Here is an 18,466-nt window from a genome sequence, read left to right as displayed (position 1 = left end):
TTAAATTAATTGGTATTGATTTAGGCTAGACCTCAGTTGAGTTTTAGTCTTGTACTGTGATTTCATAATTTATGATAAATTTTGATTATTTTATGAGACTGAAAGTCTCTAGGTCTCTTTCGGGCCCAAATTCACCATAAATTCGGCCCAAAACGTGATTTTTGAGTTCCGTAACTCAAAATGGAATTCAGATTGTGTCATTGGCTTCTAAATATTATTTCGAATCAAAATAAATACCAAGTTTATGCATAACTCCTCTCTAGATATTTTTTACTCCGAAATCCAAGTTTCGACGTTCTAAACGTAACCCTAAATCGGGAGATTTTTAATCTCCGACCGAGTTTTAGCCGAAACAACTCGGACATGGTTTTAATCACGATGTTTTATTGAATTAGTCACCATCCAAGGCTTTGCTGACGCATCACCATCCATGAGTCAAGCTTGCTTGTTGATGAAACAAAAGTACAATCTTTTGCACAATCCGCAAAAATCACTCATCAACTCCTTACACCACCATGATTTTAGAAATCCACTTTGATTTTTCCCCGAAAATCTGATTTCCTCTCTATAAAGGCAACCCTTAGCCTTAAGGGAGAACATTTTCTCTCCTCACTTTCTAACTTTACATCTTAAGTATTTCAAAAAGATTTCAAGGTATTTCTCTCCTTGTTTTCTCAATCTCTACCACACACATCATTAGATAGTTATCATTTTGTTTTTATGTTGTACATGGGGTGTTTTTCTTTTTAATATTTTGGATCCAAGTATTTAATGTTGGTGTTTGAATGTGTTTGAAGGTGATGATTTGTACATCAAATGAACCCTTAAGGAGTTTAATGATAAGTTGAAAAACCAAAACTTTTCTTTGCCATTTGGTCTAAATTGTGGCCTATAAGTGTGTAGGAAAAGTTTATTTTCTATTTTTGAAATCCAAAATGTTTGAGTTTAAGTGTATTGTAAAGTGTAAATTAGTGTTGTTAGTGTGCTTAAGGGATGTGTTATCAACACTAAAGAACCATGTGATTACCTAGAATGAATTGTTGTTGGATGATACCCCGTGGGCACATTAGTGAAGTTGTGAACCATATTAACGAAAATGAGGATTTTTTGTTGAAAAAGTGTTGTTTTAAAGTATTATGTGTTAAGGGTTTGATTAGTAAATGATATCCTTTGATTTCCAAGTTCAAGTAATGATTTGAGAGAAAAGATGACTTATAAAAGTCTTGACTTTATAAACTTGAAGTGTTAGGAAGTTTTGGATGGTAGATTAGTTATAGTATGGACATTGTTAAGATAAGCTTACTTTAAAATGGTAAGTTTAACTTAAGAAACCTTGACTTAAAATGTTAACTTTTGATATGTTGTTCTTTGTTAGCTGATCAACACTATCAACCCTTGTGGTTACTAATAGAATGAAATATGTTGAGATGACCATAGAGTTTTATTGAATGTACTTGAGTTAGCTTAATTTAAAGTGGTAAGTTTAACTTAAGAGATCTTGATTTAAAGTGTTGATTTTGGTTATGAAACTTACCTTAAAATGATGAATATGCTTTAAAACGTCTTCATGAAAGTAATAAATTATGTTAAAGTTAAAGGTACAAGATTTTTTAAAGTCTTATGTTAAAAAAGATTGTTTTCTTAAACAAGACTTTCGATGATAAAGGATAGTTCAAGAATATGTAATCTCAGACCGGATAGATGAAAGTGATTGAATCCATGATAGGTTAAAATATGTTTTTACCTTAAGGTTATCATTCAAAAATTTAACTCGTAAACCCACTAATTTATTTTTGTGTTTACTTCCGAAGCTTTTGAAGTTGGACAACCTACTCGTTCACTCTTAAAGGGAACCACTCACTCAACAAAATAAGGTGAGGGAGAATACATCGTGACATAGTGGTATCAAAATATGACATCTGAACCTCCTAAACTACCTCAAAAGTTTGGAGTTTTTTGGGTATTAAGGAATCATGTACTTAATTAATTGTCTATTTTTTTGGATTAAGTATGTGTGGTTTCTTAAGCCATATCGTTTAAGTTATGTCTATGCATGGAGTAATGTTGTGGTTATCCATAGATTAATATTACTCGAATAATTGTAAGTATGATAATCGATTAACATTTATGTATAATCGATTATTAGAGCCCTTGCTTGAGCGACAACTCTGGCTTGGGCAAAGAGGTCCTAATAATTTTATCTTGTAAATGTTATAATCGGTTAATGTTTAGGTATAATCGATTATCAGAGCCCTCGCTTGAGCGACAGCTCTCACTTGGGCGAAGAGGTCCTAGTAATTTTATCTTGTAACCGTGATAATCGATTAACGTTTAGGTATAATCAATTATTAGAGCCCTCACTTGAGGAACAGCTCTCACTTGGGCGAAGAGGTCCCAGTAATTTTATCTTGTAATTGTGATGATCGGTTAACGTTTAGGTATAATCGATTATGAGAGCCCTCGCTTGAGCGCCAGCTCTCGCTTGGGTGCCAGCTCTCACTTGGGCGCCAGCTCTCGCTTGGGCGAAAAGTCCCCAGTAATTTTTTCTTACTTGTGTCGCTTGAGCGAGAGATCTTTAGGAAGATTGGATAATTTTTATCATTTGAGCGCCAACTCTCACTTAGGGAGAGAGACCAATGATAATCTTTCTACCAAGGTTTCATTTTCTTGAAGTTCTAATTTCTCAAACTCATTCTTCTTCAATAAAACCTATAAAACTCCTTCATTGGAGATATCGTACCTCAAGGATGTAAACTTCGTAAGAAAGTACAAGTATGTTAGATTCTTAAGAGTTTGTACAAGAAATTCATTATAACCAAAGTAATAACTGCTAACAGTTACATTGTTAAGGGCAAGGCCCGAAGGGTTATGTTTTTCCCACGCAGTGAGATCGTCTGACTTTAAGAGGCTTGACCATTGGGCCGTCCAGGATGATCCAACGATGGTTCATAGTGGAGATGAGGTTTTCCTCTGTTGATATTAAGATCAGGTCCCACTAGAAGCATTCTCGATGGGAGATATTTTAGGATGGACCGATCGTAATAAAAGATTTAATCTGCTAACCTTGGTTAGTGTGCATATTCTTTGTTGAGAGGGTCGGTGATGGCGGTGATGCATCAGCAAAGCCTTGAGGGAGAGACTAGGTGATAGAATCCCTTTTCGGAGGATTCTAAATTGTTTGTTAATCGTTCTTGAATGTAAGTCTTTTTGAGTGAATTTATGAACTTTTGTACTTTGAAACTTGTTTTTGGGTTTTTTTTGGTATTGAAATTTGGTCGTGGTTGTTGTATGTGGTTTAGTGTTGAATTTTGGTGTTTTGGTTAAGGTATTTTGGCTGTGAGGTTTTGGGATATGGTAAGGGATGTTTGGTTGTTTATGGAAGAAGATGGTTGTGTATGGTGATATTGGCCGTGGGTTTTTAGTTGATTGTGAGGATAAAAGAACGTGGAGAAGATTGAAGGGTGAAGGCGCCACAAGCTGGGTGCTTGATAAGCCTAAGGAATTTCGCCACAAGGAAAGAAACCTTAATAAGAAAATGGCCTTGGTTCAACCAAGAAACTAGGAGAAATCTCAACCAGTAATGGAAATTATCCAACTAAAATATGAACTGTTTTATTCCATATGCAATTTGGTTGCAAATAGGGAAGGGAACTCAACAATGCCCTAATTCCCACGCGAATCAAAGAGTAAAACACATTGATAGACTTTCCTAATTCGTATTCGCATGTGCTACCCCAATTCCCACGTGAATAAAAGAGTAAAACACATTGATAGACTTTCCTGATTCATATTCCCATGTGATTTTTGTGTTTAAGGCAAGATTTTGAATGTTGAGTGAATCCTCCTTGGCTATCACATCCGTATTCTGGTTTGTAGACTGAATACATTCCTTGGTACAATTAAGGAAAAAATCTATTGCCTGGAATGATTTCCAAACGTGTTGCTCTCATTAAGGAAATGAGTTATGCTTGAGTATCCTCGTGATTTGCACGCCCAACACATGTCTTATTCAAATAAGGAAGGTGTTTATTCTTCAAATATGAAACTGATCCATAAGGCAAGATTTTGCATTCTGAATTCTCCTCTTTCTTGATTTTTCACGCCAATTCCCATTAAGGAATGAATTTGTATTGATTCCTTGTTTGAATTCCACATGCCTAATTGATTTGGTAGGCCTTGTAATTCACGTCCACCTTGATTAGGAAATAAATTGTCATGAGCTGATAAATCATTGAAAAGTTGTCATTTTTGTCCCAAATCAGATTTGTATGATGGGATTTGGCTTGGCTTAATTATGGAAACCATCCAGCCTTGAGTTCACACGTCCAAGCCTCAATAAGGAAGGTTTTTGTGGCCATTTATTCCTTTAAAGCCTTTCCCAAATGGATTGATCTTCATAAGGCATGATTTGAAGTTGTTTGACACACCCAAATCAAGTATAATATGGTCAGCCATGAATTCATACGCCCAAGCCTCAATAAGGAAAGATTTTATGACCTTTTATTCCCTTGATGCCTCTCCAAACGAATTGAACTCAATAAGGCAAGGTCTTGAAATTGTCCTCCATTTAATTCGCACGTCCAAGCTAAATAAGGAAGGCATTAATATGCTTCCTTCCTTGGTCTTCACGCCCTTCTCCAAGAAGGAAAGTTTGTACCTGATTACATAATTATTTGGTATCCAAAATATAAAGATAATTTTGGCCACATTAATCCAAAATACAACCCAAAAGGAAAGTCTTAATTTATTCTTAACATAAGAAAATAAAATAACTCCTAATCTATATGTGGGCATGACGATCCCACTTTATTAAATGGAACTTCCACATGCCTCATTCAACCCCTCCTTGGCCGTGGCCAACTTGGGCTTCTTCCTCAAGGATTATGCAATGAATGGGCTTGGTCTCTTTGCTGGCCTTTGTTGATTCTACCACTTCTCCTACTAGTTGATTGAGAGTTTGTTGTGCGTTCTTAGTTTTGGACCGGGTCGTGGGCCCTCCTAGCCCACTTAGCGCTTCTTCATTGATGGGCCTTGGTTGGTTCATATCACTAGGTGAGACGAATCCCCTGTATTATTGGATGATGTATTTTGTTGGATCAGACTGTTCTCACAATGCAAACTAGACTATCTCTAACAACCCCTCTTTGCAATCAGGATCGATGAGAGGGAGGCTTAAAAAGTGTTTGATACGACACCTTCCTTAAATGGACAGATCCACTGAAACAGATCGATCATATATCCTTGCGAGGAATAAGTTGGTGCGTTCAAATCGGCTTATTATGGGACCTGTACTCTCGGTTATTTATGAATAGTTTATTGGGAGGATATTGGTGTAAGGATAGATGAACTAAACATAACATTCATATATTGAACTCGTGGATATTGAACCTCATAGACTGAGTTACAAACATCATTCATCATTTGCATTTATGTATGCGATAATATAGTATGTATATTATGTGTGTTATGTCTGAATGTGATATTCTGTATACTCCTTGCATTTACTCCTTGTGGACAAGCTGTTGTAGTGCCGTCAACGAGGCGAAGGAGTTCGAACGATCTGTTTTTCTCCCCACCGTCAAGGAGAGCTGCTCGGTGAACCATGTTAGAACCACAGGCGGATACTGGAAAAGGGATTAGGTCGCAGGGTTCGGCATATGACACTGTGGAGGAGATGGAAGCTGAGGAGGACAATTGTGTGGAGTTGGTCTGCTTAGAGAACCTTATCGAATTGGTAGATCTCTCTTCAGACTCCGAGATGGAGAATGACCTGGGTGAGGGTTTTAGTGCCCCTGTTAGCATAATTTGTTGTTGCAATTTCAAGTTCAACTCAAACTATTTGGTTAAGAAGGTTACTTGACGTTCTATAGAATCAACAAGGGGCCCTACTTTAATCTTTTGTGAGAACAATTTTGCAATAACGCTCTCCAAAATTCATAATCTACATTGGAGAAGAAAATACATGGATGTGAGATTTCACTTCTTGACTTGTGTAAAGCAGGTGTGTTGAGTTGGTATTTTGTAATAGTGAAAATCAAATTCTAGATATTATGACCAAGCCCTTAAAGTCCACTGTGTTTTTTAAGCTTCAAAATATGCTACAAGTTTGATCTCTAATGGAGACAATATAAAGAAAGAAGTTGCTAGCTGTAGCATAATATATCTGAATGAAGTTCCAAAATTTATTTATGTTTATATCAATTTAAGGGAGGGTGTTAAGCCTTATTTATTTGTTTTTGATAGAATTAATGTCAGATATAAGACCCGATCTTTAGGAATCAGAGTGTCATGCTGCATTTGTTTAGTGGATAACTATTTTTAAGGATTTTTTTAATTGAAAGTGGTTAGTTTATCATATGATGTAATTCTTATTTAAAATGGTATATATTTATGAATAATATTCATCTCAATTTCAATCTGCTAACATTAAATTTTAGGTTAGGCACCACAGATGAGACAACTTAAAAAAATCATACTGCTATTACACTTATGATTTATGCATCAATATTGTTTTATGATAGGGGAATATATAAACAAGAAGAACTTCTTTTCTAATTTTAAATTTCCAATTCGTGTTTATATTACTTAATCTAATGGACTTTTTGTTTTTTTATTTATCAAAGGGTGTAAGAACCCCACATATATTAATAGAAAAGCATTACAAGACAAAGTTAGTCAGAGAATCTATAGTTAGGTAAACCTAATCTATTTCTAGTAAAATCCTCTACTATGATTGTAGGGATTTAATTCTACCAAGTAAAAGTTATCTTCCCTATGAATATGAGTGATCCAGCAATCCATGGACTCCATTAAGGCTTTGCACAATCTCCATTTGTTCATGAGCTTCCAGGGGATGTTGATTGATCCATCAAACATTTGAGTAACCAATAAAGAGTCGCACTCCAACAATATAGAATTCCAGCCTTTTTGATTTACAAATTGAATTGCCATTAAAGCAGCATTTAACTATGCAAAGAGAGCATGTTGAGAATCAAAAAAATCAGAGAAACCACCCAATAAATGGTCATTATGATCCCTGAATATTGTCCATCCTCCAGCTAGACCCGGTGTACCATGAGCATTACCATCTGAATTAATCTTTACTCTGCCCATAGGAGGAGGATTCCAAATAATTTCCTTAATGCATGGAGCTTTCTTGTAGTTAATTGACACATGAAGGCTTCTAAGAACTGAGAACTCATGAATACAAGAGTTGGCAGAGGAATTGATGGAGTGTCCAGATAAAGAAGTTGCTACTTTGATCTTGTTGATTGCTGGGTTGAGAAGGATATTTTTGTCCTCAAATCTGCACTTGTTTCTGTAGTGCCAAATTGTATAGATAGAGTGTATTATGGCAGCTGTGAACACCTCCTTAAGCTGGATACATCCGTGAAGATTGTTGTTAAGGATGCAAGAAATGGAAGATGAGTTGATAGGAATACCAAATGTGTAGCTAATCCATTTCCAAATGTCCTTAGCAAAAGGGCAAAGGAGAAAGAGGTGTTCAAGCCATTAAATAGCCTCTAGCCTTCAGATTTTCATCTGTTGGAAGTCTATCCAATATCAGTCTCCAAGTTATAAAGGACCTTGAAGGGGGAACGTGAGTAGACCAAATTTTTTTGCACCAATTCAAATCCTGAGAAGCAGGGCTGATACTATTAAAAGCCTCCTTAAGGCTTAACTGGCCATCATTAGATTGTTGCCATACTAACCTGTCTTTGCTGTTACAGATGAAAATATGCGAAATTTGTAGGGCAATTGTAGGGAACTTATTAGCTAATTCTTGAGGAATTATCCAGTTGGAGTTTGCAGTGAAATCAGCTACTGAAGCCAACAAACTTGAATGTAATTCAGGAGGAATATTAAGCAAATCAACCAGGGTCCTACCCAACCAATTGTCATTCCAAAAGTTGATCTCCCTACCATCCCCTATTAGCCACATGGAGTTGGATATTGCAAGCTGCAGATTTGCTTTAATACCTGGCCATATTGATGACTTGTAGTACTTTTTAGGTTTTCCAAATCTTTTCTTGAAGAAACCTGCCCACTCTTGATTAGATGAAAGCATATCCCAGGCTAGCTTAAGCATAGCAGCCTGATTTATTGTCTTTAGGGACCTCAATCCTAGCCCCCCTACTTTAGCATGATTACAGATTTTATACCAAGCAACTCTGACCAACTTCTTGACCTTGACATCCCCTGACCAAATAAAATTCCTGATATAAGAATCCAAGTGCTTTAGCAGCTGAGAAGGCCAGTTATATATGTGAAAACTATAGATCAACATGCCCTGCATTACTGATTTGACAAGCTCAACCCTGCCCATTATTGATAATGTTAAACCCTTCCACTTAGCTAGCTTAGTGATTATTCTATCAGCAATACCATGCATATGACTCTTTCTAGACTTCTCTTTAAAAACATGAACACCCAAGTACTTGACAGGGAGGCTATCAGCATTGAAGCCTAGATAGGATGCTAAGTTTGCTATTTTACTAGCATTTGCATTAGCTATGTAGAACTTGCATTTGTTGGTGTTCATGCTCTGACTAGGTACTTGAGCATAATCAATGATGAGGTGCTTGAGAGCTAACAGGTCTCTTTTAATTCTTCTGCAGAAAATTAACACATCATCCGCATATAGAACATGTGAGGGGGTGAGTAAGTTCCTAGGACCAGCAATTGATTTGATCTTTCCTACCTCTAAGAGTTTTGTAATTCCTCTGCTAAGAACCTCTTCTGCCAAATAGAAGAGAATGGGAGATAATGGATCCCCTTGTCTAACCCCTCTTTTGCAATTAAAGAATCCTATATTCTTGCCATTGATGTTTATTGAGAGCTTTGCAGAATGAAGGATTGTGTTTATCCAAGTGATAAATTTCATATTGAAACCAACAGCTTTTAAAGTGTCCTGCAGAAAATTCCAGTCAAGGGTATCAAAAGCTTTCCTTATGTCAAGCTTAATGGCCATGTTTCCACAAAAGGTTTTGTGCTCTATAAAATTTATGGCCTCAGAGGCTATGCAAATGCAATCTTGGATAGATATACCCTTAATAAAGCCTCTTTGTTCAGGAGAAACAATTCTAGCAGCTATGGAAGCAAGCCTATCAGCAATAACCTTTGTGATTATTTTGAACGGGAAGTTAGCTAAGGCAATAGGCTTGTAATCCTCAATCTTCTCAGCATTAGTTTCCATAGGAATCAACACCACGATATTGGAGTTCATGTTAGAAAGGATCCAACCAGAATTGAAGAATTGCTTGACTGAATTACAGACATCCTTACCAACTATATCCTAGTAAGTTTGGTAAAAGCAACCACCAAACTCATCTGGACCACGAGCACCATCACCATTCATTGAGAACACAACACCCTTAATTTCCTCTGTAGATGGCTCACAAGTCAAAATATGATTCTCAGCCCTAGTGACTCGGCAAGGGATTACCTCACTAATGAGGGAATTGTTTGTAGTGATATATAGAGAGCCAAATAGATCAGTAAAATAGTGCAGAGCATGATTAGCAATGTCCTCCTAATCAGTTATCACATCCTCACCAACCTTTATAAGATTCAGAGATTTGGAAACCTGTCTAACTTTGGTTACTCTATGAAAGAAACTTGTGTTCCTGTCACCATTATTGTGCCAATTAACTCTAACTTTCTCTTTCCAAAATTCCTCTTCCATATTGAGAGCATTGAGAAGATTTCTCTGGGCCATTACTTCTTGATCCAGATAGTCATTATCCTGACCAAGATCATTGATGCAGTTCTGGATTGTTTGAACCTCATTCAATGCTGCTTGCACCTTTTGATGAACATTGCCAAACACATTGACATTCCATACTTTGAGCACAGTTTTGAGCCTTTTGAGCTTTGAGGCCAATATGAACATTGGGAAACCATACACCCTACCTCTCCAAGATTCCTCAATAGCCCTATTGCAATCAGGATGCTTCAACCACATTTTGTGGAAGCATGACCCCTTCTCTTATTAGACCAAGTAAATCAAGCACCTCTAGTGATTAGATGTATAAGCCCAACATTATCATAGAAGGTTTTAAACTCCTCTGAGGGAATTCTCGAGGGAATTCTAGATCCCCTGTACTCATTACACCCAAGAATTACATTGAAGTCCCCTATACAGCAACAGGAGCCAACATGATCATCCATTAAGCTTGTGATTTCAGACCAAAGGAGCCTTTTAGCTATGTAATTAGTGTTTGCATACACTGCACAAAGGAAGAAAGTTTTGTTCTCAATAGAGACATCAATAGAAATTTGTTGATCTTCTGAGGAGATCACAATAGGATCAATGTCTTTACTACACAATCCCCAAATGTTGGGAATCAATGTATTCCTACAATTCACTGTAAACAATTTCAGCTTTAACTCATCCCAGTAAGCATGATTAATGTGCTTCAAAGCTATTTTTGGTTCAGCTATGAAAACCAGATCAGGTTTATTAGCATGGACCATATTCTTAAGCACCAACCTAGTGTTTAGGTTGCCAATACCTCTACAATTCTAGTAGAAGACCTTCATTGAGTTGAGATTAGATAGCCACCCCTTCAGGTATAATGCACCTTCCCTTGATTAATTTTCCTTTTTTGTCTTCTTTTTTGTGACTTGGTTAAAACATCAGTGAAGAGACCCTCTTCCTCCACTTCTTCCTCAACCTCATCCACTGTGTCCTTAGCCCACAATTTTCCCACAATTCTCATATCCCTAACAACATTCTGATTTTCCATTTCCTCTAATAGTTGTGTTGTGACATGATCCTGCTCAATCTGATTTGTTTCATTTGGTAATTTCTCCGGAGTTTCTTCCACTCTTGTGCAACTAACCTCCTCATCAGATGAATCATTTATTAGTTCAGCTTGGATAGGAAGCCTGACTTTGTCCATATTTCCCTGGTTAACTTCCTCTGTAGCATCTAAATTTAAGTTGATGAACAGTTCAGGTTCTTTCATAATAGAAGTATCCTTTTCCACTACCTTTGGAATCCTAGCTGTTTTTTGGTCCACTGCATGTTCTCTTTTGGTTGTTTTCCTGCAGTTAGATGCTAAGTGACCTATGGCCTGACACCCAAAACAAAAGTCAAAGCGATTATCATATTCTATGTTCACAAAGAATGCAAAACCATCCCTCTCCACCAATATCTGATCAGGTAAGTTGGCTTTTAGATTGATATCTACAATGACTTTGGCTAAGTTACCAAAAGTTTTGTTGTTTGTAGCTTCATCCAAAGATATATGGGTGCCAATACCACCTGTTTTTGAGAAAATAGTCATTGGGCTCCAATACTCTTGTGGCAAACCAACAATTTTTACCCAACTTTGGCAGTGAGACAATCTTTGTAGGCTTGGATTAAAGTTTGGTGTCCATAAGAAGAGCCGAAGGAGACCAAGTTTGAGGTTCCAACAGCCTATGGCACATATAGAGCGCATGTCTTCAATAGAGGAGAAGGAGAATTCGAAAAATCCCTTCCCAAGTGATATCATATAACATTTCCATATCATGCTCCATAGAGTAGTGAGCTTTAACTCTTCGAAAGAATGATCCTACCATGTAGATGACTCTTGCATCTTTGGAGACCAGCTTGATAGTATTCCTCAGGTATTTTTATAGCTACTACATCTCCTTTGATGCATGGTTGAGGAAGTTGAGAAACCGATATATCACAAGTATTCTTCACCACTTGAGCAAAGGATTTTGTAGGAGGGGGAGGAGGTTGTTTAACAGCTTCCTGAGTGCCACCGAGAAAAGACCATGGAATGTAGTGTTCACTAGACATTTTGATGAGACGAAGAAGAGATCCAAGAAAGTTGGAGATTGATTAGAAGATATTCCCAGGAAGTTGGAAATGTTGAAACCCTAACAGAGACATCATATTTTGCTCCTAATGGACTTAAAACAACATATTCATAATTTGATTATTTTTAAACTTATATGTAGATAAATATATTATATTGTGAAAACTCAATTTTGTCCAACTCATTTTCACAAAAATAAAAAAATCCCTGATATAAAAATTATAAAATTCAAAATACCAAAAAATAATAAAAATGGTAATCTAGTCATTGTTATGATTTTATAAAGTCAAATAATCAACTTTAGAGAGTCAAAAGGGTACTATGGTAATTTTCATAACCAAATGAAAATATTTATACCTCAACCATATATTTTTTGTTTGAAAATATTTTTATCAAAAAGATGAATTTTCAAGATGTCATGGAACCAATTTTTATCTTCAAATGATAATTGACGGTTATTTAATTTTCAAGAGAAAAGTTCACAGAACCCCTTAAACTTTATGTCTTTTGCATGTAGACATCATGACCTATTTTTTCTTCCTAATTAAGCGTGAAACAGTTATAAATATTTTCCTTATAAATGAGTGAAAGTGATTTTCGCTCATTTAGCTTGTATTGAGTTAGGGATTCCGACCTCTTTCACTTTATTACATTATGAGTTAGGGTTCTCTCATTTTCTTGGTGAGCTTAACTCCAAACTTTAGGGATTGATACTCATTATTTTTTTTGTTAATTCTTTTATAGAAAATTGATCGAAAATGGATGAGTGTCAATTGATTGACGAAGGAGTATGAGGAATGAGTGAAATTATTTGTTTGGTTTGCAATTGAGAAGGTTGAAAACCCTAATAGAATTGTATGTCCTTGTTTAAGATATTGTTACTCAAACCGAATTACTCCAAATGAGTTAAAAGTTTATTTAGTGTGTCACAATATTGATCAAAGTTACACATTTTTGGATAAGACAAGGTGAGAAGAGAGACATTATGGATTATGATGATGAGATACATATGAAAGAAAACTACACAAATGCACATGAAAATGATCGTTTCGAGGAAATACCAAACATTGTCGAAGAGGATCTTCAGAATTGTCCTGAGATGTTTCATTGGTTGATAAGTGATGCTGAGAATGTAACGCCCCGAAAATTACTCCAAAAATATTGATCAAAAATGGGTAAATTTTTTTTTTGTATAATGTAATATAAAATTATTTTCCTTATATTTGTTTCCTTTTAGGGACATCACTTTAAGTAACATAAATTGCAGAAAATCAAAGATCGTTACCTAATGGTAACCAAAAACAATTCCACATATCTTTGAATAATTCTTCATTGAAAAAGCGTGAAACGTTAGTACAAAATACAAGGCGGGATGAAATCTTCGCCTATACTGAAACTATATAAAATAGGCTGAATCATTCAGCACATCAAATGTACCCTACACAGATACCCTACCCAAAAAGCAAAACAGAAATGAAAATGGTTTCTAGCAGCTAGCTCTAGTGTCCACGGGTCCGCTAGAATACCCGCTCGGATCCTTCTCCATCTTGGAGTCAAAGGAGAGGTCTACTACCCCGATGGAATACTCTATGCATATTAACTCCACACAATCCTCTTCTTCAGCTTCCAGCTCCTCCTCAGCCTCAATCTCCTCCTCAGCTTCAATCTCCTCCATCGGGTCATAGGCCGAATTCTGCAACCTAATCCCCGCTCTCGCATCTTTCTGGGGTTCGGGCATGGTCCGCCATGCAACTCTCCTCCATGATGGGGAACATATCACGTCATCCCAACTCCTACGCCTCGTAGGTGGCCTACAATAACTAGTTCACGAGGAGTCACAAACTGAGTAGATGATATGGCAGGTGCTGGCTTCCGATCGGGCAAAGTGAAGGAAGGTTCCAGGTTCGCATGATGGGATGGAAAGTGCATCGTGGAGCCATCACAGACCATCTCCACCTCCAAGGCGCAAGGGTCTGTGTAGGTGTATCAGTTCCCATCCATCCTCCATGCCCCTTCTTGGGACATCGAGAATCGGTAGCTTCGAATCCTCGTTGAATGGTCCATCTAAACAAGAACCCGTACCGAAGACAAGTAGAAAGAAAATGGAGTGAGACATCTAATGAATATTATTCATTGACGGCATGGAATTACACAGAATATCACATCTAGACAGACACGCATAAAATATATATATATATAATATATATATATATATATATATCATATGCATAAATGCAAATGATGAATGATGTCATAACTCAAACCATGAGGATCAATACCCACGAGCTCAATGTATGAATGTTATGTTTATTTCATCCATCCTTACACCAATTTCCTCCCAATAAAGTCAAACTCTTAGATTTTACTTGCACCGTGAGGCTTAAATTCCTGAAATCCTCAATCACATTCATCTCCCTGACCATCATGGTTGACATATGCAGGGACTTTCTACTCAAGGCATCAGCCACCATGTTAGATTTTCCAAGGTGGTACTGGAGACCAAAGTCGTAGTCTTTGAAGAATTTAATCCACCGTCTCTACCTCATGTTCAGCTCCTTTTGTGATCACTGAAGACTTCAAATCTTACACCATAAAGGTGATGTCTTCAGATCTTGAGAGAAAATACGATCACAACCAACTCCAAGTTGTGCGCCAGATAAGTCTGCACATGTGTATTTAGTTGTCTTGATGCATAAGCTACCGCCTTTTGTTGTTTCATCAACATGCAACTCAGGCCTCGTTTAGGCACGTCATAATACACGTTGTAGTTCTCCTTTGGGTCTGGTAGATTCAACACAGGTGTTGTAGTCAACGTTTTCTTCAATTCTTGAAAGTTTTCCTCACACTTCGTCGTCCGGACAAAAGCCTTGTCTTTCATTGTCAGCATAGTCAGTGGCAATGCCAACTTCGAAAACCCTTCAATGAACTTCCAATTGTATTCTGCTAAACCGAGGAAGCTTCTGTTTTTCGTTACGGATTTTTTGGAGAATTCCATTCCATCACGGTTCCTACTTTAGTAGGGTTGACAACAATTCCTTTGTTTGATATCAAAGGCCCAAGAAAATTCACCGATTCTAACCAAAATTTGCATCTTGATAGTTTGGCATAGAGTTGGTTGTCCTTTAACACCTACAACACTATTCTCAGATGCTCCGCATGTTCCTCCTGATCTTTCGAATAAATCAGGATATCATCGATAAATACGACCACAAATGTGTCAAGGTATGGATGAAAAATCTGGTTCATGTAATCCATGAATACTGCAGGAGCATTGGTTACACCAAATGGCATCCCGATATATTTGTAATGACCATATCGTGTCCGAAAAGCAGTTTTCAAAATATCCACTAACTTCACGCATATTTGGTGTTACCTAGATCTAAGATCGATCTTTGAAAATATGGTAGCTCCTCTCAATTTATTCATCAAGTCGTCAATTCTTGGTAATGGGTACTTGTTCTTGATGATGACTTTGTTCAACTGTCGGTAGTCAGTACACAGCCGCTTACTACCATCCTTCTTCTTTACGAATAACACCGGAGCACCCTATGGTGAAACACTAGGTCTGATAAACTATTTCTATAGCAAGTCTTCCAATTGCTTCTTCAACTCTGTTAACTCCAACGGTTCCCTCTTATAGGGAGCTATAGAGATCGGTTCAATTCCAGGAACCAGATCGATAGGAAACTTTATCTCTCGTATCGGGGGTAAGCCATGAATATCCTCTAGGAAGACTTCAGAGAAATCTCTAACCACGTGTAGGTTCTGAATCTATCCTCCACCTTTCTTCTCCAATGATACCAGCAACATAAATACTTGGTCTCCATCCTTCAAGAGTTTCTTCATTTGATTGGCAGTGGTGCTTTTGGTTTCATAACAGGATTCGATGGGGTCTTTGAGGTCACTAAAGATTACTATTTTGTTAAAGTAGTTTAGAATAACATGGTTATTAGACAACCAGTCCACCCCTAAGATGATATCTAATTAGGATAAGTGTAGACACATCAAGTCTACTACAAAGATTCGTTTATCAAAAGTTATAGGACAATGAGAGCACATAGTTGAAATATGACGGTTTCGCTAGTGGGTGTGGATACAATTAGGTCATAGGGTAAGGATGTTATGGGCAATGCTAATCGGTTGCAACATCATTACATATGAAAGAATGGGTCGCACCCGAATCAAACAGCACAGATAAGGAAATCTCATTAATACAACATGTACCTTGTATGAGGTCCTCGTTACCCTCAATCTCAGTTCCGCTCATGGTGAACACCCTTCCTTTGGCCTTAGACCTTGCAGTGTCCAGGCTAGTTACAATGATAGCATACAGGGCAGTTGACACTAAAGTGCTTCCATTTGCACTTCGAACACCAAGGTGTTGTGTTATTATTAGAGTTCCCAACTGGTGAACTCATTTTATTATTGTTGTTTCTATTGGTTATATTGTTGTTGTTGTTGTTATTGGTTCCTTGTCGGAAGCCTCTGTTGTCATAAGGCTTTAAATTTCTCAGTTGATTCAACAATGACGAAGCATGGGGTTTCTAGTTGCGGTTGAAGGGTTATCCCCTTCCATATCCTTGCCCGAAATTCCTTTAGGGTTCATAGGAATTTCCTGGTGGTACGACACTTTTCATCGTTGCATTCCTTGCCTTCACGCTTTCCTCATAAAGCCGACACCTGTTAGCCAGAGTTGCAAAATCTGGTATCTGCTGATGTACAAACATCCTGTCTGAGTCCGTCCTCAAACTTGGCACACTTGGACCTTTCGTTCCCCACTTGATTGTAGTGTGGGCATATCTTGCCAAATATTCAAATTTTGTAGCATATTCCCCAACGATCATGCTCCCCTACTGCAGACGCAGGAACTCCATCTCTTTCTTGGTCCTCATATCCGCAGGAAAGTACTTCTGCAGAAATCTATCTTTGAAAGTTGTCTAGTTGACAATTTGTTGTTCATGTTCCATCTGAAGTCTGGTAAATTTCCACCAGTTCTCAGCTTCCTTAGTCAACAATAGTTTGCATAGGTGACCTTCTGTTCTTCAATGCACATAAGTGCCCAAAAGATCCTTTCCAACTCCTAGTTCTAGTCGTTTGCATCATTTGGTGCAAAAATTCCTTCAAACTTTGGGGGTTGACGATGATAGAATCCGTCCAAGCCCCTATACTGAGCCCATCCTTGAATTGGTTGGGGTTGTTGTTGTTGATTCAGTTGATTCAAATTTGTGTTCACATTTTGAATCGCTGCAAGCATTGCAGCCATGAAGTCCAAGTTAGCAATTCCACATCTAGCCATCTTAAATCTGTGAACATTAGACATGTATGAGATACTTCTCATACTGAAATTATCCATGGGTTGTATTTTCAACCGAATAGGTAATTGTTTTTTGAATAATGTAATATAAAATTATTTTCCTTATATTCGTTTCTTTTTCGGGATATTACTTTAAGTAACATAAATTGCGGAAAATCAAAAATCGTTATTCAAAAAAAAATACAAGGCGAAATGATATCTTCGCCTATTCCAAAACCATACAAAATAGACTGAGTTATTCAACATATTAAAAGTATCCTACACAGATACCCTACCCAAAAAGCAAAACAAAAATGGAAAAGGCTTCTAACGGTTAGCTCTAGTGTCTGTGGGTGCGCTAGAACACTCGCTCGGATCCTCCTCCGTCTCGGAGTTAGAGAAGAGGTCTACTACCTCGATGAAGTCCTCTATGCAGATTAACTGCACACAATCCTCTACTTTAGCTTTCAGCTCCTCCTTAGCATCCATCTCCTCAGCTTCAATCTCCTCCATCGAGTCATAGGCTGAATTCTGTGACCTAATCTCCACTCTCACATTTGCCTGGGGTTCGGGCATGGTCTGTCGAGTGGCTCTCCTCCATGATGGGGAACATGTCATGTCATCCCAACTCCTACGCCTTGTAGATGGACCTACAACAGCTAGTCCTCGTGGAGTCACAGACTGAGTAGATGATATGGCAGGTGCCGGCCTCCGATTGGGCAAAGTGAAGGAAGCCTCCAAGTCCGCATGATGGAATGGAAAGCGCATCATGGAGCCATCACACACCATCTCCATCTCCAAGGTGCAAGGGCCTGTGTAGGTGTATTGGTTCCCGTTAATGCTCTATGCCCCCTCTTGGGACATCGAGAATCGGTAGCTCAGAATCCTTATTGAATGGTCCATCTGAACAAGAACGAATACCAAAGACAAGCAGAAAGAAAAAAGCGTAAGACATATAATGAATGTTATTTATTGACGGCATAGAATTACACAAAATATAACATCCAGACAGACACACATAATAAACACAATATATAAATCACATACATAAATGATCAATGTATGAATGATATTGTTTATTGTTGAAAGGGTAGTTCGGTGTTTTTATTTTAGTTGGGAGTTTTCTCCTCTCAACAAATCGTCCTGACATCAGTGCCAATTTGTTGAAAGATTAATACTCTCATTTTCGTTATGTTCCTTTTGTAAGTAAGAGAACTCGGTTTTATTCTTTGTTCGCCATCTCGGCTTTGTTGAAATAAATTCCAATGCCGGTATAATGGTTTCAAGAATATTCCAGTTACAACTTACTTTCTTAATAATCATGTGAATAAGTCATTCCTTCTTTGCCCCATCTCGGCTT

At 37.5% G+C, this 18,466-nt stretch overlaps 1 protein-coding gene across 1 annotated transcript; it reads right to left on the bottom strand.

Annotated features, from left to right (window-relative positions):
• Positions 6,967 to 9,964, bottom strand: LOC109342391. Its single transcript, XM_019580382.1, has 3 exons — positions 9,560 to 9,964; positions 7,529 to 9,295; positions 6,967 to 7,377 (listed from the first exon to the last, which is right to left on the bottom strand). The coding sequence occupies exons 1-3, from the start codon at positions 9,962 to 9,964 to the stop codon at positions 6,967 to 6,969; spliced, it is 2,583 nt and encodes an 860-aa protein (XP_019435927.1).

The sequence above is a fragment of the Lupinus angustifolius genome, chromosome LG03 (assembly GCF_001865875.1).
Source record: "Lupinus angustifolius cultivar Tanjil chromosome LG03, LupAngTanjil_v1.0, whole genome shotgun sequence".
Lineage (NCBI taxonomy): Eukaryota > Viridiplantae > Streptophyta > Magnoliopsida > Fabales > Fabaceae > Lupinus > Lupinus angustifolius.
The sequence above is the reverse complement of the archived record's forward strand: the minus strand, read 5'-3'. Positions and strand labels throughout refer to the sequence as shown.

Bases quoted from the DNA above. Each gene is read 5' to 3' on its own strand.
- LOC109342391 (XM_019580382.1), bottom strand. From the start codon at position 9,964: ATGTGGTTGAAGCATCCTGATTGCAATAGGGCTATTGAGGAATCTTGG. The intron at 9,296-9,559 runs GTTGGTGAGGAT...CAAACTTACTAG, and splicing joins AATCTCTGAATCTTATAAAG to GATATAGTTGGTAAGGATGT. The intron at 7,378-7,528 runs GCTAGAGGCTAT...GGATGTATCCAG, and splicing joins CAACAGATGAAAATCTGAAG to CTTAAGGAGGTGTTCACAGC.